The sequence below is a fragment of the Mobula birostris genome, chromosome 6, assembly GCF_030028105.1.
Source record: "Mobula birostris isolate sMobBir1 chromosome 6, sMobBir1.hap1, whole genome shotgun sequence".
In the NCBI taxonomy this organism is placed as follows: Eukaryota; Metazoa; Chordata; class Chondrichthyes; order Myliobatiformes; family Myliobatidae; genus Mobula; species Mobula birostris.
In genome coordinates, this window is record NC_092375.1 from 18156173 (window position 1) to 18181153 (window position 24981).

At 36.5% G+C, this 24981-nt stretch overlaps 2 protein-coding genes across 11 annotated transcripts in view; one reads left to right on the forward strand and one right to left on the reverse strand.

Moving 5' to 3' along the window:
* Window positions 1-24981, forward strand: part of cryzl1 (crystallin, zeta (quinone reductase)-like 1) — a 93490-nt gene that overhangs the window by 44012 nt on the left and 24497 nt on the right. The window contains exons 5-10 of one of the 3 annotated variants that reach the window (XM_072259940.1): window positions 1740-1784; window positions 1874-1942; window positions 11802-11935; window positions 14900-15011; window positions 21946-21966; window positions 23792-23890. In XM_072259940.1, coding sequence (XP_072116041.1) covers window positions 1740-1784; window positions 1874-1942; window positions 11802-11935; window positions 14900-15011; window positions 21946-21966; window positions 23792-23890 — 480 coding nt within the window. The remainder of the gene's footprint in view (window positions 1-1739; window positions 1785-1873; window positions 1943-11801; window positions 11936-14899; window positions 15012-21945; window positions 21967-23791; window positions 23891-24981) is intronic. The other 2 variants (XM_072259943.1, XM_072259941.1) reach the window with 2 other exon arrangements.
* Window positions 11357-24981, reverse strand: part of setd4 (SET domain containing 4) — a 148522-nt gene continuing 134897 nt past the window's right edge. For 5 of the 8 annotated variants that reach the window (XM_072259934.1, XM_072259935.1, XM_072259936.1 and 2 more), the window contains one exon: window positions 11357-12604. In XM_072259934.1, coding sequence (XP_072116035.1) covers window positions 12382-12604 — 223 coding nt within the window. In that variant the 3' untranslated portion in view covers window positions 11357-12381. Of the gene's footprint in view, window positions 12605-14062; window positions 14209-18120; window positions 20115-24981 lie in introns of those variants that run through there. The other 3 variants (XM_072259937.1, XM_072259939.1, XM_072259938.1) reach the window with 3 other exon arrangements.

The window sequence follows — 24981 nt, forward strand, 5'->3', positions numbered from 1 at the left end:
TTTTTGAGTTAAGAGAGCAGCTACAGAGATTTCTTTCAAGAAGAAAGTCACCACTGGCAGCACACTTCAGTGGTGAGGAGTGGATAGCAAAACTCGCTTATCTGTGTGACATCTTCAACCTGCTCAATGAACTCAATTTGTCACTTCAGGGGAGAATGACAACTGTCTTCAAGTTGGCAGATAAAGTGTCTGCTTTCGCAGCGAGTGGAAGGGGCGTATTTGACATGTTCTCAACATTAGCTGGGAATTTGGGAGAGACTGAGGTTCACAGCTGGTGCGCGAACACCTATCTTCGCTGTCGACAGAATTTAAGCGTTACTTCCCAACCGCAAATGACCCAAGACGTGCAAAGGAATGGGTCCGTGACCCACTTGTGAATGTCCCTGGTGAATCATCCATGTCAGCGCGGGAAGAAGATCAACTCCTCGAGCTTGCAAATGACGGTGGGCTGAAAAGTATGTTTCACATAACATCTTTGCCAGCATTCTGGATCAAAGTCAAGGCTGAATATCCTGAGACAGCCCCGAAAGCACTGAAAACGTTGCTTCCATTTCCAACATCATATTTCCGCGAAGCGGAGTTTTCTGCAAAGAATGCAACGAAAACTAAATTGCGGAATAGACTGGACATAAGGAACCCCCTTATGACTTATAATTGATTTATCACTATATTCATGGGAAGAGAATATGCGCTGTGTTTAATATTAAATTCATTAGATAAACCCTTTTAGAAACGAAATTGAGTGTATTAGCCACTGATAAGGGACTTATAGTTGACCTATCACCTATATTCCGGTCTTGAGTACCGCCCCCCCACCCCGGTCGGCTGGTCCGGAAGGATATTGTCAATATTAAACCGGTCCATGGTGCAAAAAAGGTTGGGGACCCCTGCGCTAGAGGCAGGAAACATGTTCCCGATGTTGAGGGAGTCCAGAACCAGAGGCCACAGTTTAAGAATAAGGGGTAGGCCATTTAGGACAGAATTGAGGAAAAACTTTTTCACCCAGAGAGGTGTGGATCTGTGGAATTCTTTGCCTCAGAAGGCAGTGGAAGCCAATTCTCTTGTTGCTTTCAAGAAAGAGTTAGATAGAGCTCTCAAAGATAGTAGAGTCAAGGGATATGGGGAGAAGGCAGGAATGGGGTACTGATTGTGGATGATCAGCCATGATCGCAGTGAATGGCGGTACTGGCTTGAAGGGCCGAATGGCTTACTCCTGCACCTATTGTCTATTGTCTGTAATACACACTCCTGTGGAACACCTCTAGTCACTCGCAGCCAACCAGAAAAGACTCGCTTTATTCCCACTCTTTGCCTCCTGCCAATCAGCCACTGCTTTATCCATGCTAGTATCTTTCCTGTAATACCATGGCTTTTAACTTGTTAAGCAGCTTCACGTGTGGCACTTTGTTCAAGGCCTTCTGAAGTTTATCTCTATCTTTTAAATGACCAATAAAAAATGGAAATTGCCTTTTAAACTCATGAGAGAGCATAGGCCATCAACTTTTTGCTGTTGATGTTTCTGTAGCAGATAATTTTGTTTAAACGAGGTCGAGTTGCTAGCTTGACACTCAACCCAGCATGGATGGAAAGCGTGCCTGGGGAGCTGGCTGGATTCGAACTTGGGAGCCTTCGCTCCGAAGTCCGGCGCTGATGCCACTACGCCACCAGCCAGTATTTAAATAACCAATAATGTCTTCTATTTGTTTGAATTTTATAATATTCTTGTATTTTATTTTCAGTTGGACCAAAAGTGAGTTTCTTTAAGCCAAATGATGAAGTGGTTGGTAAGTAAATAATAATGTGACAGATCTTTCTGTAAATGCTGCTTTATATGCAATGCTAATATATGGCATCATGCTGTTCAATTCCTCAGGTATTCTTCCCTTGGATTGCACAGAGTCTGGGCTCTCAGATACATTGTTGGTTCATGAACATAGTCTTGGTATGTTTACAGTGATAAATTATGATTTTTGTTTCCTGTTTATCTTTTTTCGTAGATTTTAATAAAGTAAGGGATATTAATTTTGTTCTCATTCGCTAAGAAGGCAAGGATATTAACTACAGAGAAGAAATAGCTTGCAGTAAAATAATAAAACACTAATTCAGTAATCTAACGTGTCAATGTTCATGTTTTAAATGTACAAAAGTACTTATGTATTTGATTTAACATTTTGTGCATCATGTTTAGGATCTAATTAACAGAAATATTGTATGAAATCAGTAGGTTGGATATGGTTTCTTAAGTGCATATGGTTGAGCTACTTTTGGAATTACAGGCAGATCCTACTGGCTGTTGATGGAGTAGCAATGCTTATAGGTGCTCCTCCTCTTTTTAATTTACTGCTTCCAACTTGTTTTGAACACTTACTTTTAAACGCAATATTGCTTTATGATGAGTCGTGCTAAAGCTACTAAGAAAGAAGAGGGCCCTCCGGTAACTTTGGAATCTATTACGGTGACACTTCGGAAACATAAAAATGAACTTTCGGAGGAGTTACAGCAACTCAGCACTGAATTTAAATGGGTGGAATGGAGAATTGGATTCTATTCAAAAAACTTTAAGTGAACACGATAAATGGATAAAAGAGAACGAAGACATTTTGACAACGTTTGATGCAAAGATTAATGACCTGGAACAGATCTGTGATAAACAGCTAAAGTTTAATGAAGCATTAAGACAGAAGATTATCAACTTAGAAAATAGAAACAGAAGAAATAATCTACATATTCTGGATTTTAAAGAGTCATCGGAAGGCAATCAGCCTTCGGAATTTTTTTGCAAACCTTTTGGCTAATTTATTCCCGAATATTTTAAACTCTCCACCTAAAATAGACCGAGCTCACAGATCGCTTGTACCAAGACCTCCTCCGGGAGGACGACCCCGCTCAGTGATAATTTGTCTTCACAACTTTCAAACAAAGGAACTTTTTAATTCATGAAGCTCGTTGAAAAGGTATGATTGATTATGAAGACCAGAAGTTCAGGATTGTGGAAGATTTTTCACCCGAGGTGTTGAATGAACGCTTCAAGTTTTAAAAAGTCATGTCTGAGCTGTATAATAAAGGTTTTACACCCTCTCTTCGTTACTCCACTCGTCTCAGAATCATTTTGAAAAATGGCTCTCAGAGATGGTTTTGTTCGACCAAAGAGGTGCAGGATTTCTTGAGTGCCAAATCAATTTCAGAAGTTTAACTGTTCAATAACTCTTTACACAAATTTATGGTGCGTCTGCCTGATGGATCCTTTTTTTAGAATCAGCAGTCTAACTGTTGATTACTTTTTTTAATGAACAATTTTTTAAAAAACTTTTGGTATACCTTTGTATCTAATTTTTTTTTGTACTTTAATTTCCTTGCTTTGAAAATTAAGGATTTAATATTAGTAAGTTTTCTTTGAGTTAATACTTTCTTCGTTAATATGTTTTGAACTTCTATATTTCTTTCTAATATTTTTATACTATAATTTTTTGAGTCTTTTAAAATATGTTTAATTTTGCTCTTTTTGTTTGTTGTGTCTTGTTGGAATGCAGTTTTGCCTTGGAAATTTTTTTTTTGGAGCTCAGCCTGTAGATGGTTTTGGGAGGGATGGTAGGTTTAACTGTCGACTGCCCTTTGGTTGATTTCTCTCTTTGGGCGGGGGTGCGGGGCTGATTTTCTTTTTTTCTATCGGCTGTTTGGCTCTCTTAGCTTCATTTGTTGCTTGGTTACTTTTTCTTAAAGCTCATTGTTTGGATTTAACATGTATTCCAGCAGTTTTTATTCAAACATATCCTTTAAGCAATATTTTAAATGGACCATATTTTTAATTTACTTAGTTTTAATGTGAAAGGATTAAACCATCCTGTGAAACGTAATAAGATATTTAATTATATTAAGAAATTGAATGTCTCAATTTTTTTTTTACAAGATACACATGTTTGTAAATGTGATAATTTACATCTTTTCAGCCGTTGGAAGGGTTTATCTTTCCATTCCTCCTTTCAGGCTAAGGCAAGAGGAGTTTCAATTCTTAAAGACAATTCAGTTTCTTTCGTTCAACATAATGTAGTGTCTGATACCAATGGGCATTTTGTTATAGTCTCAGGGAAAGTAGATAATAAATTAATGGTTTTTGCTAGTTTGTATGCCCGAATATAGATGATCCAGTCTTTTTTTGAATGTTTTTTTTTTCACTTTTACCAGATTTAAGTTTATATTCTTTGGTTTTAGGAGGAGACTTCAACTGTAGTTTAGATCCTGTTTTAGATCGTTTTTCTTCTAAACGATTGACTTGTAGTAGATCTGCCTCCTTTATCCAATCTTTTCTAATGAAATGTGATATTGTTGATGTTTGGCATTTTTTGCATCCAACGGATAAAGAGTACTCATTTTTTTCTCATGTTCATCATACGTATTCCAGAATTGATTTTTTTTGTTGATAGCCAATTTGATTCCATTAGTTCGATCCTGTGAATATAAAGAAATTGCTGTTTCAGATCATGTTCCTATGTTTTTATCTTTAAATATTCCGGGTATCTCCCAAATAAACTGATTCTGGCATTTTAATCCATCTTCGTTATCAGATAAAGAATTTTAAAAATTTTTGGAGAGACAAATTATGCTTTTTTTTTTTGAAGAGGATACACTAGAAGAGACCTAGTCTTATTTTATGGGATGCTTTTAAGGCTTATATTGGAGGTCAAATTATTTCTTTTACCTCAAGTGTTGAAAGAAAAAAACTAATAAGGAGAGAATTGAATTAACCAATCAGTTGAAACAATTAGACCAAAAATATGCTTTGGCTCCAGATCCTGTTTTATATAAAAGACGTGTTGAAATTAAAACTAAATACGATCTGCTCTTAACTTATCCAATTGAAATGCAACTTTTAAAAGATAAAAGTCAGTTTTATGTTCATGGAGATAAAATGGGTAAACTATTAGCTAACCAATTAAATACCTTTATAGTTAAACATCAAATTAAAGAAATTTGTAAAGCTAATTGTAATAAAACGTCTGATCATTTAGAAATAAACGATGCTTTTAGAGAATTCTACTCTAAACTTTATAGTTCTGATCCTCCTAAAGATAATACTCCAATGAATAATTTTTTAGATCGCTTAAACATTCCTACACTTTCTGATGATATTCGAAAATTGTTTTGGAATGTGTGATATGCTTAGATGCTGAGAAAGCCTTTGATCGGGTTGAATGGAATTATTTATTTAAAACTTTAGAAAAATTTTGAGCCCGATTTTATCCAATGGATTAAATTACTTTACTTATCTCCATCCACTCGGGTTCTTACTAACTCTCAGTACTCTAAACCATTTAACGTTATTGTGGAACTAGACGAGGTTGTCCTTTGAGTCCTTTGCTTTTTGATTTGGTCTTAGAACCTTTAGCTATTGCTTTCCGGGAACCTAATGATATCACTGGTATTTTAAGGAGGGGTATTACCCACGAAGTTTCGCTTTATGCTGATGACCTTTTGCTCTACATTTCTAATGTGGAGTATTCTTTACCTTCTCTACTTTCTTTACTTTCCTGCTTTCATCAGTTTTCTGGATATAAACTTAACTTTCATAAGAGTGAACTTTTTCCTTTGAATAATTTGGTATTAGTTAATACTGACCTTCCTTTTGAAACTGTAAGAAATCAATATACTTATTTGGGCATAACAATTACTAGGAATTATAAATTCCTTTTTGAAGAAAATTATTTTACACTTCTGAATTATGTTAAGAAGGCACTTTCAAATTGGTCACCCCTCTCTTTATCGTCGATTGGCCGAATCAATTCCATTAAAATGAATATTTTGCCTAAATTTTTATATTTATTTCAAGCCATACCTGTTTTTATTCCTAAATCCTTTTTTGATTCTTTGGAATCTATTATATCTTCTTATACTGTATTTGGAAAAATAAAATTTCTCGATTAAATAAAGTTCATCTTCAAAAAGCTAAAAAGAATGGAGGTTTAGTCTTACCCAATTTTAGGTTTTATTACTGGGCAGTCAATATACGGAATCTTGCGTTTTGGTTATATTATCTTAATCGAGAGGACAGTCCGGTTTGGGTTTCTTTAGAAGCTAACTCTGTTAATAACTTCTCTATCATTTCTCTTCTCAGATCCTCAAAATTCCTTTATCTTTAAGTAATTTAACTGATATTTTTGTAGTTAAACACACTTTGAGGATTTGGGTACAATTTAGAAAATATTTTGGTTTATTGAGTTTTTCACTTCCCAGTCCCATTTTTTTCTAACTTTTTTTTAAACCTTCTATGTCTGATGTAGTTTGTTTTTTTTTAATTTTATTTTTATTTGGATAAGGAATTCACAAATATCATGTACTTTTTTCACACATATAACCTTTTCCATTTTTTATATGTATAAAACTATAATTATTTATACATTCTTCAGTACACATTGAGATGATATAAAAGGAAATTAGACACTTAGATAATTATGTACTGTGGTAATTCTAATCTATTAGGCTAAGTAATGGTATTAGTTGTTAAGAAAAATAGTAATAATAGTTTCCATATATCTCTTCTGGACCATTTCTACTGGTCCAAATTGATGTAGTTTTTAAAGAGTGGAATAGATTGGGTATTAAGTGTTTTCATGATTTGTTTGTTGGAGGTTGCCTCCCTTCATTTGAACAACTGTCAGTTAAGTATAGCCTACTGAGAACTCACTTTTCTCGATACAGTATTTACAAATTAGAGACCTTTTGCATTCTCAAGTACATTCATTTCCTAAAAGTCCAGATAAAAATTTACTTGATGTAATTTTTAATTTGAAACCCTTCCATAATGCATCTATATCTAATATTTATGGCATGTTGTTGGGAATGAGAAATATTCCTTTAGATAAAATTAAAAATCTTTGGGAACAAGATTTACAGATTTCAATTTCTGAGGACAGTTGGAATGAAATTTTTTAATTGGTTAATACCTCATTGTTATGTGCCCGTCATTTCCTTCTACAATTTAAAGTGGTTCACAGGGCCCATATGTCTAGAGATAAGCTGTCTCATTTTTATTCGGATATATTTCCCTTTTGTGATAGATGTAATAATGGAGATTAATTAATTAATCCGTATGATTTGGACTTGTCCGAGTCTTGAAAAATATTGGAAGGAAGTATTTCAAACTTTTTCGGTGCTTTTTAAAGTAAATTTTAAACCTAATCCTTTGACTGCCTTATTTGGTATTGTTGGAGGAAATAATATTACTTTGGAGACACGATCTACATATTTTGGCCTTTATTTCTCTCATAGCTAGGAGGGCATTGATGCTTAGGTGGAAGGATGCCACTCCGCCTACTCATACTCATTGGTTACATGATGTTATGTCTTGCTTAAATTTAGATAAGATTCACTGTTCAATTTCTGAACCTAGACAAGATTTTTTAACATTGTGGGGACCGTTTTTGAATTATTTTCAAAATCTTTGATTTGCTATTAAGCTTAGATGTTGGCTAATAATATGTTTTACTATATTGTAAGGATTTCTTCCTTTTCTTTTTAACCTAACAGCTGTTTTTTTCTGTTAGTGGGTTTAGATTTTTTGTATAATAAAATAATCTCTTTTCAATATTATGTTTAAATTTAATTTTGTATGGATATGGGGTAATTATACTTTATCTGTGATTTCAATATATTGTAATTGATATATATTATATATCCTACTGTACTCTGTATTCTTTTTTGTAAGAAATTAATAAAAACATTGAAATAGAAAAAAGGAATTACTTGAATTTGAGAGACATATGTATCCTAACATTTTCATGGTTTATTTTTAAACCTACTTGTGTGCTGGAGTGAAAATTTTAGTTCTTGGTATTTTTCTGGCCTGTTCAGTACTATGGAATTTTCAGCTTTCACTTCTGAACAGGTTATCTGCATTGAATTTTGAGTGGGAACTCATTTACAACAATTCAGTTCTGAGGGCATTGCTTTTATATACATTCCTATACACTTTCATGATTAAACTAAATTTTAGTCATTCTATTAAAACCAAATATAGGAAGGTGAGTGACTGTTAAGTAAATGATTTTCTGTCAGTAATTATTTCTGGCACTTGCAGTTCTTGTGTGAATTTAAAAAAATCTTTATTGAAATGATGAAAAATCATGTTATTGCAATAACTTTAGGGACATAAAGATGAACTTTTGTCATTTGTTTTGAAGGTAGAACAGTTGTACAGTGAAATAGTTAATCAATATAGAGTAATAGTTTACAGTTTCTGCACATGTATCAAATTAATGATCTTGTAACAGAACTGGGTAATTCATAATTGTACATGAACAATTGGAAAAATAATTCTGTGGTGACTAACCATGTATTTTAGTCAACAGTGGGAAATTGAGTAGTTAGGAAAGAACTTATCTGAGGGGGAGACGTGCAGGAGAAAACATGAGAAAAATGAGGAAAGGAGATGTAAATAAACAAGATTACCTTTAACTTATCTGTCACACTTAGAAAAAAATAGAAAAATTTTCAATGTAGAATGCCAAGGCATATTGTTACCTGAACATAAAAGGACTTCTGAAATATTTGTTCGGCTGCAAGTAATGCTAAAAAATATGGCTTGTAAGTTGCTTTGACTCTGGTGTTTAATAAAATAAATAAGGAAATTATTTGTGGAGAAGAAGTATCCCACATTTTATAATATTCAGATGCTTTAGAAAACAGAAGAATATCCTCAAAGCTGTTTCTGTCTAACTTACAGTATATCACCAAATAAGGGAACAAGTGAATGTATTCATTCTTTCAGTATCTGGGCTTCACCTCAGCAGCTGCAATCCATCAGTACATCTATAGTATTCTTAATTAAATTAAAGCCATCAGGCACAAAGTTAATTGCATAGTGTGCATGTGTTTGCGATTGCACATTTTCTGGTTGGATTACCGTGATTGCAAGACAATACACAGAAGTCCTGCAGTGATTGGCTGTTGCTGTGGAAATTGTGACAAGTTGAATGGAGTGGGTGATCAACGTTGTAATAAATCAGTTCTTTTTATTGCATGCTTTGGTAGCTAATTGTTCACTTTTAATTATTTAACCCATGATACATCTCTTAAAAAGCAGGTTAAAGCACCTCCCTATGTTTTTTGATTGTTTCATTTATGCTTCTGAGTGATCTATTTTTTGTTATTTAAAAGTGCTTTTATTAAAAAGTTGTATTTTAAATTATTTTCAAGTTCATGTGGAGCAGTGGTTCTCAAAATGGGTGATATCACCCTGGTGGGGGCGGGGTGGCGGGCGGTGGGAGTTTCTAATGAAGTGTTAAAAAATAAAGGGGGCAGTGGGGGAGGGTGCAAGAGCAAGGGGGCAGCTAAGGGATTACAAGTTTAATTTTAAAAATAGATTCCTTATTATAAGGATTTGATCTTCAGTGCCTCATAATTGGTTACAATGATGATGTAATCACCTCATCTCTTGCTAACCTACTGTTCTCTTAAACTTTGCTCGAAGCGCGTTATAGTTGTTGAATGTGACACTTTTGTATCATGAGAAATCTGGATTGAAGAAATTGTGTTATTTCTGGACCCATTCCACACATTATTGCCAATCACTATCGTAGTACAGCGTTAGCTAGTATGATTCCCCAAACTCTAATCACAGTTCTTGTAAGTTAAAGTATGGAGTCCAATGGAGTACAGAATTTTCCCTTTTGAATGGTCTTGACCGCATTTCTCAAACCCACGGCTCAACTGATAAATCGTTGATGTATGGAGGTAACTTTGCCAGGCAACGAATCTTTGCTTCTTGGTTATGTTCGCTTCATAAAAGATGAAAGCATGGTTTAAGAGCTGTTATTTGCAAGGGGACTAGAAACAGATACGAAGGGGTCTCAATATTTCAGGTTGCTGAGCAATTTTTCAAAGGAAAGGACATTCCACTCACCAACATTCTTGCTAATGCAACACATAGGGAACCATCAATGACAGAACACACTGTGGGATTATTCTATTCTTGGAAAAAGAGCTATACCTAACATATTTACCATTCATTGTGTAATTTACAGACAGTATCTTGACGCAAAAATATCTTGTCGTGATCAGCTGGACAAATCAATAAATACTGTTATCACAGCGATAAATAAAATCAAGTCCCATGCTCTCAATTCTTGACTATTTCAAGTGCTTTGTATTGAGAGTGATGAACAGTTTGAATGCTTGCTGTTGTACACTGCAGTCAAATGGCTCTCAGAAGGAAACTGCATGAGACAGCTTTATGACCCTTTGAAACTGTGATAAAATTCTTTGAAGACCCGAATGCTTTGTTCAGTAATCAACTGGAGTATTAGGCATGATATTGCTTATTTGTCAGAATTATTTGGAAAGTTTAATGAAATCAGTCTTCAATTTGAAGGAAATGATGTGAATTTTATCAAAGTCAAATCAGTTTTCTCCACATTTCTGCCCAAATTAACACTATTTAAGTGCAAACTTGGCATCATAGCCTCCTCCAATTTCTGAGCTTCTCTGAGTTGGAAAAGGAAGAATACCAGATGATTGTCTTTAAGTATACTGTGCCTACCTTGGTGAGTGTGTCACATAAAGTCATGTCAGAGAAACTTCAGGATCTTCTCTTGATCCAAGTTCTGATTTGGTTATTAAATTTATCCCTGAACATTTATAACAAGAAATTAACAGGAAGAATGGAGGAAGAACTAGTATCGCTACAAAATGACTTTGAGCTGAAGCTGAGGTTCAAAATATCATATCAAGACTTTTGCAGAAAGAAATATCTGAACACCATCCTGCACCTTGGAAAGAGGTCATGATGTTCCTTATTGCCTTTCCAACATCATATTTAGTGGAGTGCTGTTTCATTGCAATGAAACAGACTGCAAATTACTGAACATGGGGATTTGAGACTCCTGAGTGACATTCAGAATAATGTTGAGAAGCTGGTATCACTGTATCTCATTGAAAGATGAAAAGGCAATGAAATAGTGAATAGCTGGACTACTAATATGAGCTCTAAAATTGTTGATGAAAATTGTTTTTGCTGTAATTAAAGAAATCTTTTCATTTGTAGTTTAAATAAGTTTTGCAATTATTTGTCACTGCTTTGAATTTGCAGTTCCTATTTTCTTTCACAGTTCATCATAAATCAAAATTCTTTATAGTTTTTTATGTAATGGCCATAAAGGAAGAGGGGGCGCTAGGGACGTGGTCTGTGAGCCAAGGGGGCAGAAACCCAAAAAAGTTTGGGAACCTCTGATATTGAGTATTCTTTCTTTCCTCTCCATGTCTATAGTACATTACAGTTCATCACTCTGGTGCCCATTCACGGGATTCAATACATAGTTTGTGAGAAATTTTAAATTTTATTGGTATTAGCTCATTGTTGTCACCTGTAACATAATAAAGTGAAGAGCTTGTCTTGCTTACTGTTTATACAGATAAAATCATTACACAATGTATTGTTAGTGCATAAAGTAAGAATAAGGCATTAAGCTACAATAAAACAATAACAATGCAGAATAAAGTGTAAGTGCTTCGGAGAAAGTGTAGTGCAGGTAAATGATAAAGTGCAAGATCATAATAAGATAGATTGTGAAGCCAGAAGGCCATTATGTTGTCTAGGATGTCTGTTCAAGAGATAGATAACAATGGGATAGAAGCTGTCCTTGAGCTTGGTGGTACATGTTTTCAGCACAGTGAACCTACTAGTTAACTGCTTTAGTTTCTGTCTTGTTTCTGATGTTAATATGTTATTGAAAATATGGAGAAAGGGAAATGGCTAAAAAATTTATACTTTTACACTTGTTTTCTTGTAACATATTTATTCTCAAATGCAGTACCTAAACCAGAAAATGTGAGCTGGGTGGATGCTGCAGGGACCATTCGTGATGGATTACGTGCATATATGGCCCTGCATACACTCTCCCATGTTAGTGCTGAAACAACGGTCCTAGTAATGGACGGAGCAAATGTACGTATAACAAAAACTGACCAGCTAAGGTGTATGATCTTGTGCATCATTGCCAATTAAGAGAAAAGAACAGTGAGAGGAAAGCTGTTTTCTGTTTGTGTCATGTAGTCCTTGGGGTAGTCAGGAATATTATTCTGACCTGTTCTTTGACAATGGAATGTAAAGTTAAGCTTTTCTCTTTTTTTTTGGAATATTTTAACCTTTTGGTTCAAAAGCAATATGGTATGATTTTTACAATTTTTTTCTTAGGTTGGTTGTGAATGTTCTGCATCACTTAAGCAAAATTTTTGAAATGTTTGTGTTATTTTGATCTTTCCATTGAAAGATTTTATTAGTAACCACTTTATTAGTTTAAAAAGATATGTTATTTTCTTTAATAAATCTTCTTGTTTTTAACAAAACAATTGCCTTCTACCATTTTTTTCCTTTGTGTCTCCATTTTCTTTCTATAGTGTTAAACAGTGTTGATAGTTTGACATCGTACTGGAACATTTCATCTTTTGGTAACAGTTTTTTGATGCATTTTGCTTCCTTTGACATTGAAGTTCTCCTGAAGATTGCTTATTCATGCAGTATGAGTCATAATTCTGTGACGCAGCACAAGTCACGTTTTCTTGCCTGATTGCTAATTCCGGTATAATGTTATGATTGACGCTGCAGTGGAGTCCTCTAGAACAAAGAGCAGAATGCATTCAAATATTAAATAGGAGATTTGGCAATCTACACTTTTACCCACAAAAAAATGAACAGTCTTCTTAACTTTAATATTCATTATTATTGAGAATAATTCTTACACCTACAAATTTGTCACCATTTAGTGTCTGATTCTTTTAGTATCTTTATTTTTCAATAATTACTACTTTGAGTTTTTATCAGGATTGTGTGGACTGCCTGTTTTAACATGTTATTGATTTACAGTCTACACTGAAATATGTTGCTGAATCTGTGCAAGTTGTCCAACAGATTACTCAAAAGTTGTTTGAATATTTTAATCATGTAAATTCTAGCCTTAAAGGAAAAAGTACATTTGTTCCTTTAAATCTAAGGCAGCTCTCAGGGATGCAGTTCCATTAGTCATTAGTTTTATTTTCCCATCTCTCTGGCACTTGCTGTGAATGTCTGCAAAAAAAAGAAATGAATCTGGGATATAGAGACATGTATGTGTTAGGGCGTATTCTGGAGTTGGGTTATGTAGCAAAATATTAACTTCAGCAACCAATCTTTAGACCTGAATGTGGATTTTTAGATTAAATTTAAAATGTAGCCCTGGACAATAGTTTACTGGAGCTGCTGATTGAAATTCAGACCATGCTACATAACATTCATTTTGAGTGTCTGGAATGCAGGTATAAAGAAGGTGTGAAAATTATATGCAATTCAAAGGAGGCATTGCAGATGCATTGTAACTATAGAACTGTCCTGCTGCTACCTTTGATCTTTAGCAGATGAAATGTCATGTAATATTGGGTCAGGCCTCTTCCTCCGAGAGTGTCTCATTTTGCTGAATAAAACACTTCCGTATCCACTAGCTTCAGTGTCTCTGTGGTGACTTTGTTTACTTCACAACACATGTACTTTGTAATAACACACATGCCAATCTACTCTTACCATTATGTGAACTGGGTGGTAATTTACAGCAGCCAATCAACCACCTCTACATCTAGGTGAGGTAGAGGGCAACAAGAGAAAGCCTATGCTATAGAGAGTACGTGTAGACAATAACTGAGGGCAAGATTGAACTTGGGTCCAGGAAGCTCAGAATAACAGCATCAGCTGCTGTGCCTGTAGAATTAACCAGCGAATTCCAGGACATGAGGAAAGGGGACTTGCTTAAAAAGTGACATGATAAATGGTGAATTTTGCTGATGTAAACTTTGCCAGACCAGTCCACTGGTTTAAGAAGCAGGGCTCCTTTGCATAAATTGGAGTTGGATTTGAAATTTCAGATTTTTGGGTTTATCAGAAGTGCTTTCTTTTGAGCAGGGATGTTTAAAGTAAGTTTATTATCAAAGGGGGTATATGTCACCATGTATTACCCTGAGATTCATTTTCTTCCAGCCATTGACAGGTATGTGCTGACTGCAGCCAGCATCATCAATTTTGTTTTATAAAACACAGTATACTCACAAGTCTAAGAAATCCTTCATTTAAACCTCCTGTTGAAAACCTTTTAATTTATGCTGAAACAAGTCCAAAGAACTGAAGTACTGAACATTCCAAGTTTGTTATTCTCTTGTGAGAGGGTAACAAAGACTGTGGTTTGCCTTTTACTACTGCTATAAAAAAGGGAAAAAAAAATCCAACACCAGCAATTAATAGGACTCTGCATTAAACTCTGCTTAGTATTTAGTAAACTTGATTATAATGCCTGAAGCACAATACAGCTTTTTGTACAAAATCGGCAATAGTTAGCACACTGGTCATGAACTGACAATGCAGAACATTGGCAGTTTTTATTGTTGGCACATTGATGTAGTTACCAGAGTCTTGGGGAACTGCTAATCTGGTTTTCAGTCAAATGAAATAATTATTATCTCCAACTCATTAATGGCATAATGAGCCTAGTAATTGTGGATAGAGATACATTTAATTAAATACCTAGGTCTCTTCAGTATTAGTTTGCTGTATATGGTGCTTGATGCCAAATAGGATTTAAATAATGGCCTCTATGTTTATTTCTATATGAATGGTGGCAATAACATGTTTTCCTTAATCTATAAGGTTATCTCTAACTGCTTTCTTGAAGTTACAGGATATCAGAATCACGTTAATTATCACTGACGTATGTTGTGAAATTTGCTGTTTTGTGGCAGCAGTACAACGTAAGGCTTTAAAAAATGCTATTAAGTTACTATAAGAAATAGAAAGAGACTCTTTAATTTATGTCATGCATTGTAGTAAATAATAACATCGTAAATAATATTTCATTTGGCTGAATACCTGTCCTGCCTTTCTCTTTTTCAGCCATTTGGTACTATTGTTATTCAACTGGCTCATCACAGAGGTGCAAAACTAATTTCTACTGTGCACAACAATGAGGACAAAAAGTACTTGGAAGGATTAAGGCCAACAGTTGGTATGTGTGGTTTTGGTTTGTGTGTCCTTCTATTGAAAACACTTTATGTGCTATCACTAAGAAAAATATAATTGACTTGCTAGTATACACAGTGGCCACTTTATTAGGTACAGGAGTGGAACCCAGTGTGGTTGTCTGTTGCTGTAGCCGATCTACTTCAAGGTTCAACATGTTGTGCATTCAGAGATGCTCTTCTGCACACCACTGTTGTAACATGTGGTTATCTGAGTTACAGTCACCTTCCTGTCAGCTTGAATCAGTGTAGCCATTCTCCTCTAACCTCTTTCACTATCAAGACAATTTCACCCACAGAACTGGATGTTTTTGTTTTTCACACCATTCTCTTTAAATTCTAGAGACTGTTGTGCATGAAAATTCCAGGTTCATTTCTGAGATGCTCAAGCCACCCTGCCTGGCACTAACAATCATTCCTTGGTCAAAGTCACTTCGATCACATTTCTTCCCCATTCTGGTGTTTGATCTGAACAACAACTAAAGCTCTTGACCATGTCTGTATGCTTTTATGCTTTGAGTTACTGTCACATGATTGGCTGATTAGATATTTGCATTAACGAGCAGGTGGACCTAACAAATGGTCACTGAGTATAACATACCAGAATGCTGTAAAATACAAGTGTTTTGTACTTCAACTTTCTTGCTGTTGTTGAAGCTACTAACAATATGATGGATTTTTCTCAGGAGGTGTGTTTTCTCATCGTCCCTCCCAAGTGGCAATGCTTCATTTCATCTAGTAGAAACCTCCAATTCTCACTGGGCCAGTATTCCATTCAAAGTCAAGTTTATTGTCATAGGCACAGGAACAATGGAAAAAACTGACTTGTAGCAGCATTACAGGCATGTGCCATAAGATAAGCAGCCTTCACATGAAAAACCTAAATATGAATTATACACAATATTTTCAAGAAAAACACAATATCAAGGAAAAAAGGTCAGTTTTAATGCAAGGTGAATGAGTGATCATAGTGTTGCTAAGCTCTACTGATTAGGGGTAGAGTGACAGAAAAGTACAGTACAGAAATGGGTTCTTTGGCCCATCTAGTCTATGCCAGACCATTTAAACTGCCTGTCCCACCAACCTGCACCAGGACCATAGCCCTCCATACCCCTACTATCCATGTACTTATCCAAACTTCTCTTAAACATTGAAATTGAGCTTACATGCACCACTTGCGCTGGCAGTACCAGGTTATGCTGGTTGGTTCAAGAATGGATTATTTGAAGGCAAGTTGGTGTTCATGAACCTGTTGATGTGGGGGTCTTAAGGCTTCTGTACCTCCTGCGTGACATCCGTGTAGAATTTAATGTTATGCTACATCACAACATTGGTTTTGTACAGAGCAGAAATAGCGGTGTAACAGTAATTATGACCCCAGACTTGGTGCCTAGAAAATTTTTAAATTATTTTATTGACCGTAGAGAATTTACGAGGGGTTAAATTCATGGCCTAAGATAGAAGGAGTCAATTTCAGAAAACCTAGCACACTCATTTTTCAACATAGTCCCCTCCGACATTTACACACTTAGTCCAACGGTCGTGGAGCATAGGAGATCTTGGACGTCCAGAAAGTGTCCACAGCAGGGGTGATTGATAAGTTTGTGACCTAAGGTAGAAGGAGATTTTATACAGCTCTCTTTACATGCACATGCAGTTCAACTCTTTGAGTGATTATGCAGAAAGTTTGAAGTTAGTAACTCATCAGTTAATAAATCATCAGGGGTGATTGATAAGTTCGTGGCCTAAGGTAGAAGGAGATGAATTATTAACTTCAAACTTTCTGCATAATCACTCAAAAGATGACCTGCATGTGCATGTAACGAGAGCTGTATAACTCATCTCCTTCTACCTTAGGCCACAAATTTATCAATCACCCATCTGTGGACACTTTCTGAAGGTCCAAGGTCACCCCTCGTACATAGGTAATCACCACAATTGTGCTACAAACTTGTAATTTTGTTCTGAGGAATTTCGTACAGAATGACTACTGCTTTGTGTGTAAATTTATGTTCTGAAAAATTAATTGAAGCTGCCTTTTGAGAACATTTTCATTTGTTGAACTATTTTTCCTTTGGCTTGTTGAATTCCTTCACAATACAACTAAGATAAGGGATATAATTGTTATGCAGTTAAGTGCCAATTTCCTATTCAGACAAAAATAAGACTAAGTTCATATCTAGTTTCTGACAAAATTATAGCACTCAAATAAATTATATTTATATTGGGATTTTCACGGTGCTTATTTTAAAACTTGTCTCAGTTTTTCTGAGAAGTTCTTTTACTTATCATGCATGAACTAAGGAGAGAGTGCATGCCATCCATATAAAAATAGTCATGTGTTGTGGATCTGTGGAGAGTCTGTAATCTCAAGAAAATTAATAATCTGGGAATAAAGGTCCATAATTCCCTGAAAGTGGCATCACATACAGTGACATGCAAAAGTTTGGGCACCCCTGGTCAAAATTTCTGTTACTGTGAATAGCTAAGCAAGTAAAAGATGAACTGATGTCAAAAAGATGGACATAAAAAAGTAATCTTGCTTAAAATATTAAAGAAATGTGTCATCTTTAACCTTATGCCTTTTGGAAATCAGTTCATCCTTTACTCATAGTAACAGAAATTCTGACCGGGGTGCCCAAACTTTTGCATGCCACTGTAGATATGGTCATAAGGAGAGCTTTTGACATATTGGCCTTCATAAATCAAAGAATGGAGTACTGGAGTTGTTTTGTTGAAGTTGTGTAATTCATTGGTGAGGCCTAATTTGGAGTATTTTACACAGTTCTGGTCTCCTAACTACAAGAAAGATACCATTAAGATTGAAGGAGTGCAGAGAAAATTTACAAGGATGTTGCCTGGACTTGACTACCTGGGTTATAAATCAAGGTTGAATGGGTTAGGATTTAATTCCCTAGAGCATAGGAGATAGAGAATAATGAGATTTCATAGAGGTATACAAAATTATGAGGGGATATAGATAGGGTAAATCCACATTTTCCACTGAGGTTGTGTGAGTGTAGTGTTCTCGTGCAGTGTGTTGAAACTCTGACTAAACACCAAGTTAAACCGGAGTCAATGAAGACAGAGTCGTAGTAAGGTTAACCATTTACTGTTCACTCTTCCACATTAACATTGTATGGTGAAAACTGTTGATAAAAGAATACAAACATATACAGCGTCTGTTTCATTCTGGAGACCACGCACGCTCTCTTCTTTTAGCGAGTGTCTCCAGCCGCCCCGAGTAGCAGGCGAGGGGTTCGCGTAAAACCGCCACCGAGCTCGAGCCGACCCCGCGTTTGAAATTGAAAAGCCAGCATGCGCGCCGCCCCAACCGCCGCTTCCTTAACAGAAACCGCGTTAATATTTTTACTTCCAAATACATTCTTATGAGCTTCCGGCGTTGCTTCTATAACGTTTCTTTGTGGGTAGAAACGGAGCTCTTCACGATCATGCTGCACGCATGGCCCCACCTTCACACCTTCCTGAACTGGAAATTACACATAAGACACGGCAAAACCGGAGGTGACATCATCGCATGCCACGATATACTGTAGACAATGAATTTACCTTTGTTATACTGAAACTTAATTATCAACTTTTAACTTTAACTAGAAAATAGTTACAAACAAATCATTTAAAACTTAGACCCAACCAAGTCAAATAAATGCCTTAAGGGCAACACAGTGAGAGTAGAACTAGAGATCATGGATTAAGGGTGAAAGGTGAAATGTTTAGGGGAACATGAGGGGATCTCGTCCACTCAGGATAGTGAGAGTGTGGAACAAGCTGCCAGTGGAAGAAGTGGGCGTGTGTTTGATTTCAACAATTAAGAGAAATTTGGATAGATAAATGGATGGGAGGGGTATGGAGGGCTACAGTACTGATGCAGGTTGAGAGGACTAAGCAGATTAATAGTTTGGTATGTAATAGATGGGCTGAAGGGCTTGTTTCCTCACTGTTATGTTCTATAACTCTATTGACAATCCCAGATTGAAAGCAATCATCAATATGTAAATATGTTGGTCGAAGTGAGCAACTTCACATTTTCAACCTTCACAGAAAGTAGAAATGATTTGCAGTTTTAAGGCAAAAAAAATACATTTGACAGGATTATTTCAAACTGCTTAATTATTGTTGGAGCTACACTCCTATACTCATTAAGGGAAATAGAGAGCGTTCCATTATATTCCTAACATGGCTTCAGAGAATCGGGTGAGTTGTCCACTGCAGAATACTCAGCCTCTAGACTGCCACCATTTTTATGTGGACAGCAGCAGTTCAGTTTGTGGCTAAGGTAACCAGGTTAGGGATGAGGCTCAGAGTCATTATCTATGGTGGTGCAACTAAATGTCAAGGGACTGTTGCTTACTCTTCATGAGAATGATCATTGTCTGTCACTCGTGGGCTGTGACTTTTACTTGCCTCCAGACAGTACAAAGCTAAATATTGTGTGGGTTGTGCTGTGTGCAAGTTATAGAACATACAACATAGAACAATACAGTCAGCCCTCCTTATCCGCGGGTTCCACATGCGCGGATTCAATCAACCACGGATTGGGAAAACCCAGAAGTTCTCTCTCCAGCACTCATTGTTTGTGCACGTACAGACTTTTTTTCTTGTCATTATTCCCTAAGCAATACAGTATAACAACTATTTACGTAGCATTTACATTGTATTAGGTATTAAAAGTAAGTCAGAACAGGTACATCCAGTATTATTTAGCATCAGTTAGTCAAACGTTTGTCTTAGTATATCGTATATATTTTACCTTTCTATGCATATAAAACAGTTAAGAAATGGATGTATTTCAATAATTAAGCCACTGTGTTGCTTAGTAATAATTGTAGCTTTCATCGAGGCAGGGCCTTTCACATGCTCCATTATTCTCACTTTATCCTTTAAAGTTGTTCCGATTGTTGACCAACTGCAGCCTAACACTTTTCCAATGATCGATGGCATTTCACCTCTTTCCGATCGCTTTATTATTTCCACTTTATTTTCAATCGTGATCACTTTCCGTCAAGGGAACAGAAACACTGCGGATTCAGCAGCAGCCACGGGCGGTGGGTCCCAAGCTCCGTCGGGTCCTAAAGTCCACCACATTGAGATGGGTTAAATAAGGTCCGGAGCTCCGCTGGGTCCTGAAGTCCACCACACTGAGACAGGTTAAATAAGGGACTTGAGCATCCGCGTTTTTTAGTATCTGCAGGGGATCCTGGAACCAATTCCCCGTGGATAAGGAGGGCCGACTGTACAACACAGTACAGGCCCTTCAGCCCACAATATTGTGCCAACCCTTTAACTTACTCAAATATCAGTCTAACCCATCCCTGCCACACAGCCCTCCATTTCCCTTTCATCCATGTGCCTAATTAAAAGTCTCTTAAGTTTCTTCAATTTATCTGCCTCTACCACCATGCCTGGCAGCACATTCCATGCACCCATCACTGTCTGTTTAAAAAAAACACAACCCTGCTTCTGACATCCCCCTATATTTTCCTCCAAACACCTTAAAGGTATGCCTCATCGATATTTCTATATATCAATATTTTCTTTGACTCAGTTGTAGAGCCATTCTGAATCAGAATCAGGTTTAATATCACAGACATATGTTGTGTATTGCAATATATTGTTTCGTGGCAGTAGTACAGAGTGTAAATAAAAAGTACTATAAATTATAATGAGAAATATATAGTAAAATTTAATTTCAATAAGTAGTACAAAAAGATCCTTGTGGTCCAGATGAGTTTAGTTTGCTTAGAAACAATAATGGCTCCGATCAGAATGCCTCAGCTGCTTACTGAATATACTTGCAAGGTTTCAGCAGAGTGAGAGTTAAAGAACCAAGCAGAGAATTGGGAATGATTTATTGCTCAACCTCTGAGATCTAGATTGAATCTTAACAATGGAACATTCAAGACAAAAATGGTTGGACAAGTTATATTTCTCACCTAACTGACTCACCTGCTTTGCAGGTGATGATGTAGATGAATGGAATTTGCAGCTGTGAACCGTGCATGCAAATAAATATTTCATGTCCCTTGTTCCCCAGCAAATAATAATCATTTTTTTAAAAAAAATATGTGAATCCAATTATAAAAAAATGAAAAATCTGACTTTGTATTCAAATATGGTAGCAGGGGTAAACTGGGTAACTGCAGCACAGTGAGTTCAAAGTTAACGATACAGAAGTTATTGAAAAAATATTCTGAGGACATGATTAACCTGCACCTCATTTAAATTGAGTTTTGTTTTAAGAAGTGAGAAAATGTATTGAAGGCAGTGCAGTTGATGTAGCCTACGTGAAATTCAGAGGAATCTCAGACAAGATCTTGCATGACATTGGTTCAACTGTTAAAAGGCTCTTGGGATGAAAAGCAGTCAGCAAATCATATCTAGAATGAACTTCCTAAATGAAGAGAGATGATGAAGGTGAAAGGTTGCTTTTATAATTGGAGGCATGTGATGCTGAGACCTGACTATCTCACATATCCTGTAAATATTTGTATAAGAATCTAAGGTCTGCAGATGACACAAAGTTGTTGTAGTTGTTGATAATGAGGAAGATCATCTTGGGTGACAGAATGGTATTGATCAGCTGGTGAATTAGACAAAGCAATGGCAGGTGAAATTTAATCCCAATAAGTGGGAAGTGATTCATTTTGGGAGGTCTAATAAGAACAGAACATGGACCATATATGGTAGGGATCTAAAAAGTACTGAAGGAAAGAGTACAAGTCCATCGATCCCTAAAAATAATAAGACTGGTAAGTAAGGTAGTGAAGACTGAACAACTACTCCTATTGCAGCAATGTGCTTGATGTGTTGGTTTGTTTTTAATGGATCATCTTCTAGTCCTTTATATTGTTCTCTTCTTTATTTTCTGCCTTTGGTCTGTTTACGGTTGCAATACTTAAGGCATTCGACAACCTTTGGTAGGTAAGTCAATGTCTCTTAGTAATGTGAGCCAACCTTTTAATAAAGTATGTGCTGTAAATCAAAAACAAGAAAGTATTTTCTTTCCCCTTGAGGGAGATTGATTTGCCGGCCTGCAAAGTAAGTATGTTGTATTAATATGAATTACCGTACAGTGGTAGTGATTTTAGCAGTGGTGTTGCTTTAGCTGGTGGCACCGTAGCATAGTGGTTAGCACAATGCTTTACAGTACAGGCAAACCGGGCTCAATTTGCATTGCTGCTTTCTCTTTGGGACCCCGTGGGTTTCCTCCTGGTTCTCCGGTTTCCTCCCAGAGTCCAAAGACATTAATAGGTTAATTGGTCATTGTAAATTGTTCCATGATTAAGCTAGGATTAAAGCAAGGAATTGCTGGGCAGTGTGTCTAAGTTATGACTTTGGGATTTTTTTCCAACCAAGAAAACAAGTTATGGTTATAAATGTAGTCAAATGACATCTAAATTATCGAGCGATATTCTAGGATTTATGTTGCACTTAAATTTTTGATTTCCTTAAACTTTTCCATGAAATTTCAATGGTGGTCTTGAAGATAAGGAATCGAGCTGTGCATTGCCTATTCCAAGACCAGGGTTTCATCACCCCCACCCGACCCCACCAAGGCCCTTGACATGAAAATAAATGTAATGAATCAAAAATCCAAACATGAAAGAACGTGTAGTTGCTCAGTTGCTTTGACAAAACAATTAAACACGTTCCATTGCTGTTTCTTTTTCAAATCCTATAGTAAGAATGTGCCAGGTGTGCTTACTGAGTGATCATTTGAACATACTGCATCACAGCTTTTAAAAAGAGCATTATTGTGACATCGAACAGAACGGTGATTAATCCTTTGGATTTAAATGTGTTCTGCTTGAGTTAAGTGCTTGCACTTTAACTTTCAAATTTTATATCAGAGTTGTAGATGTCATTGAATGCCCCTACCTCTCCTTCTACTTCTCATCAAATAGTTTATCAGCTCAACAGAGTTCATTAGTGATCATATTGGTCCATGTCTTTTAGGGACAGGAAAAGAAATTAACTCTAAAGTCATCTTTCCAAATTTAACAAGTTAATTAATACTTGCATTCTCAAAGAGTCCTGTGGAGATGAGTCCTGATAAAGGGTCTTGGCCCAAAACATCAACTGTTCACTCTTTTCCATAGATGCTGCCTGTCTTGCTAAGTTTCTCCAGTATTTTGTGTGTGTTGCTTGGATTTCCAGCATCTGTGGATTTTCTTGTTTGTAATACTTGCATCCTGTTAGAAATATTATAATTATATTTGTCGTTGAGTTAGTCTGTGGTATACATTTTGGAGAATAAGATAAACTAAGTTAAGGGATTGAAAACTCCATTCTCTTTGATCCGTGACAAAACTTAATGCTGTAAGTGCATTGTATGGGAAATGAATAATACAAACAAAATGCTGGAGAAACTTAGGAAGTCAGGCAGCGTCTACATAGAGAAAAAAAGTCGACATATTGGGCCGAGACCCGTCATCAAGACCGGAAAGGAAGGGGAAGAAGCCAGAATGAGAAATGGGAAGGGGTGGGGGATGGAAAGGAGCACAAGCTGGCAGGTGGCCCTTCTCCTTCACCTGGCTTCACCCAAGTGAGGAAGATTTGCATGGCCCTTGATGTTTTTTTATATAACAAAGCTCACAAATGTTTGGATGTACATAATTTTAAAAGTCAATCAGTTTTAATTGTTAACCAAAATTACTGATTAGAATGGTTTTCCTTTCTGTTGATGAATTATTGAGAATACTATTGTCAAAGGCAGCAGACTAATTGAACTTCTAATCTGTCACAGCCAGGGTGATCAATTTGTCTGACAGCAAGGTTGACCTTGTTGACAGCTGTTTGGAAGAAACAGGTGGCCTAGGCGTGAACATTGTGGTGGACTGTGGAGGTTTGTTCTGCAATGTTTTATATTTTGTATGTTTTAATATAAGAATTATACCATTATAATACAATTGTCTTCAGTGCCTTTAACACATAAACCTATTGGCCCATAAATGGAGTGGAGTTCCACCAATGTCAAATGCCCTTTGCCACTTCACTTAAATGTGCTTTTTGTATGAGCCCTGATATAGAGTGTCAATGAGTTTCCTTCTCGTAAACAGAATCCAAAAAGATCAAGTCCTTATTATCATCCACTCTTATCAGAATATTCTCAGGAATTCACTTTGCATCAACAAAAGTCTTGATAATTTTCTCCCTTTAACATGAGCATTACAGACAAATGGCTGAAGTTCTGCTTCTGCCAGACTGAATACAGCAATTTCAGTCAAAATCACAAATGGAATTGTACACATCATAAGATATACAGTAGGAGCAAATTAGGCCATTTGGCTCCACCATTTTATCGTGGCTGTCCTGACGAAGGGCCTCGGCCTGAAACGTCGACTGCACCTCTTCCTAGAGATGCTGCCTGGCCTGCTGCGTTCACCAGCAACTTTGATGTGTGTTGCTTATCGTGGCTGATCCATTTTTCCCTCTCAGTCCAATTCTCTGCTTTCTCCTTGTATCTCTTCATGTCCTGACCAATCAAGAATCGGTTAACCTTTGCCATAAATATACAGAAAGACTTGGCCTCCATAGCTGTTTGTGGCAATGAGTTCCACAGATTCACCACTCTTTGCACAAAGAAACATAGAAACCCTACAGCACAGTACATGCCCTTTGGCCCACAATGCTGTGCCGAACACGTCCTTACCTTAGAAATTACCTAGGATTACCCATAGCCTTCTATTTTTCTAAGCTCCATGTACTTGTCCAGCAGTCTCTGAAAAGACCCTATCGTATCCGCCTCCACCACCGTCACTGGCAGCCCATTCCGCGCATTCACCACTCTCTGCGTAAAAAAAAAAAAACAACAACTCTTGACATCTCCTCGGTACCTACTTCCAAGCACCTTAAGACTCCACCTTCTCGTGCTAGCCATTTCAGCCCTGGGAAAAAGCCTCTGACTATCCACACGATCAATGCCTCTCATCATCT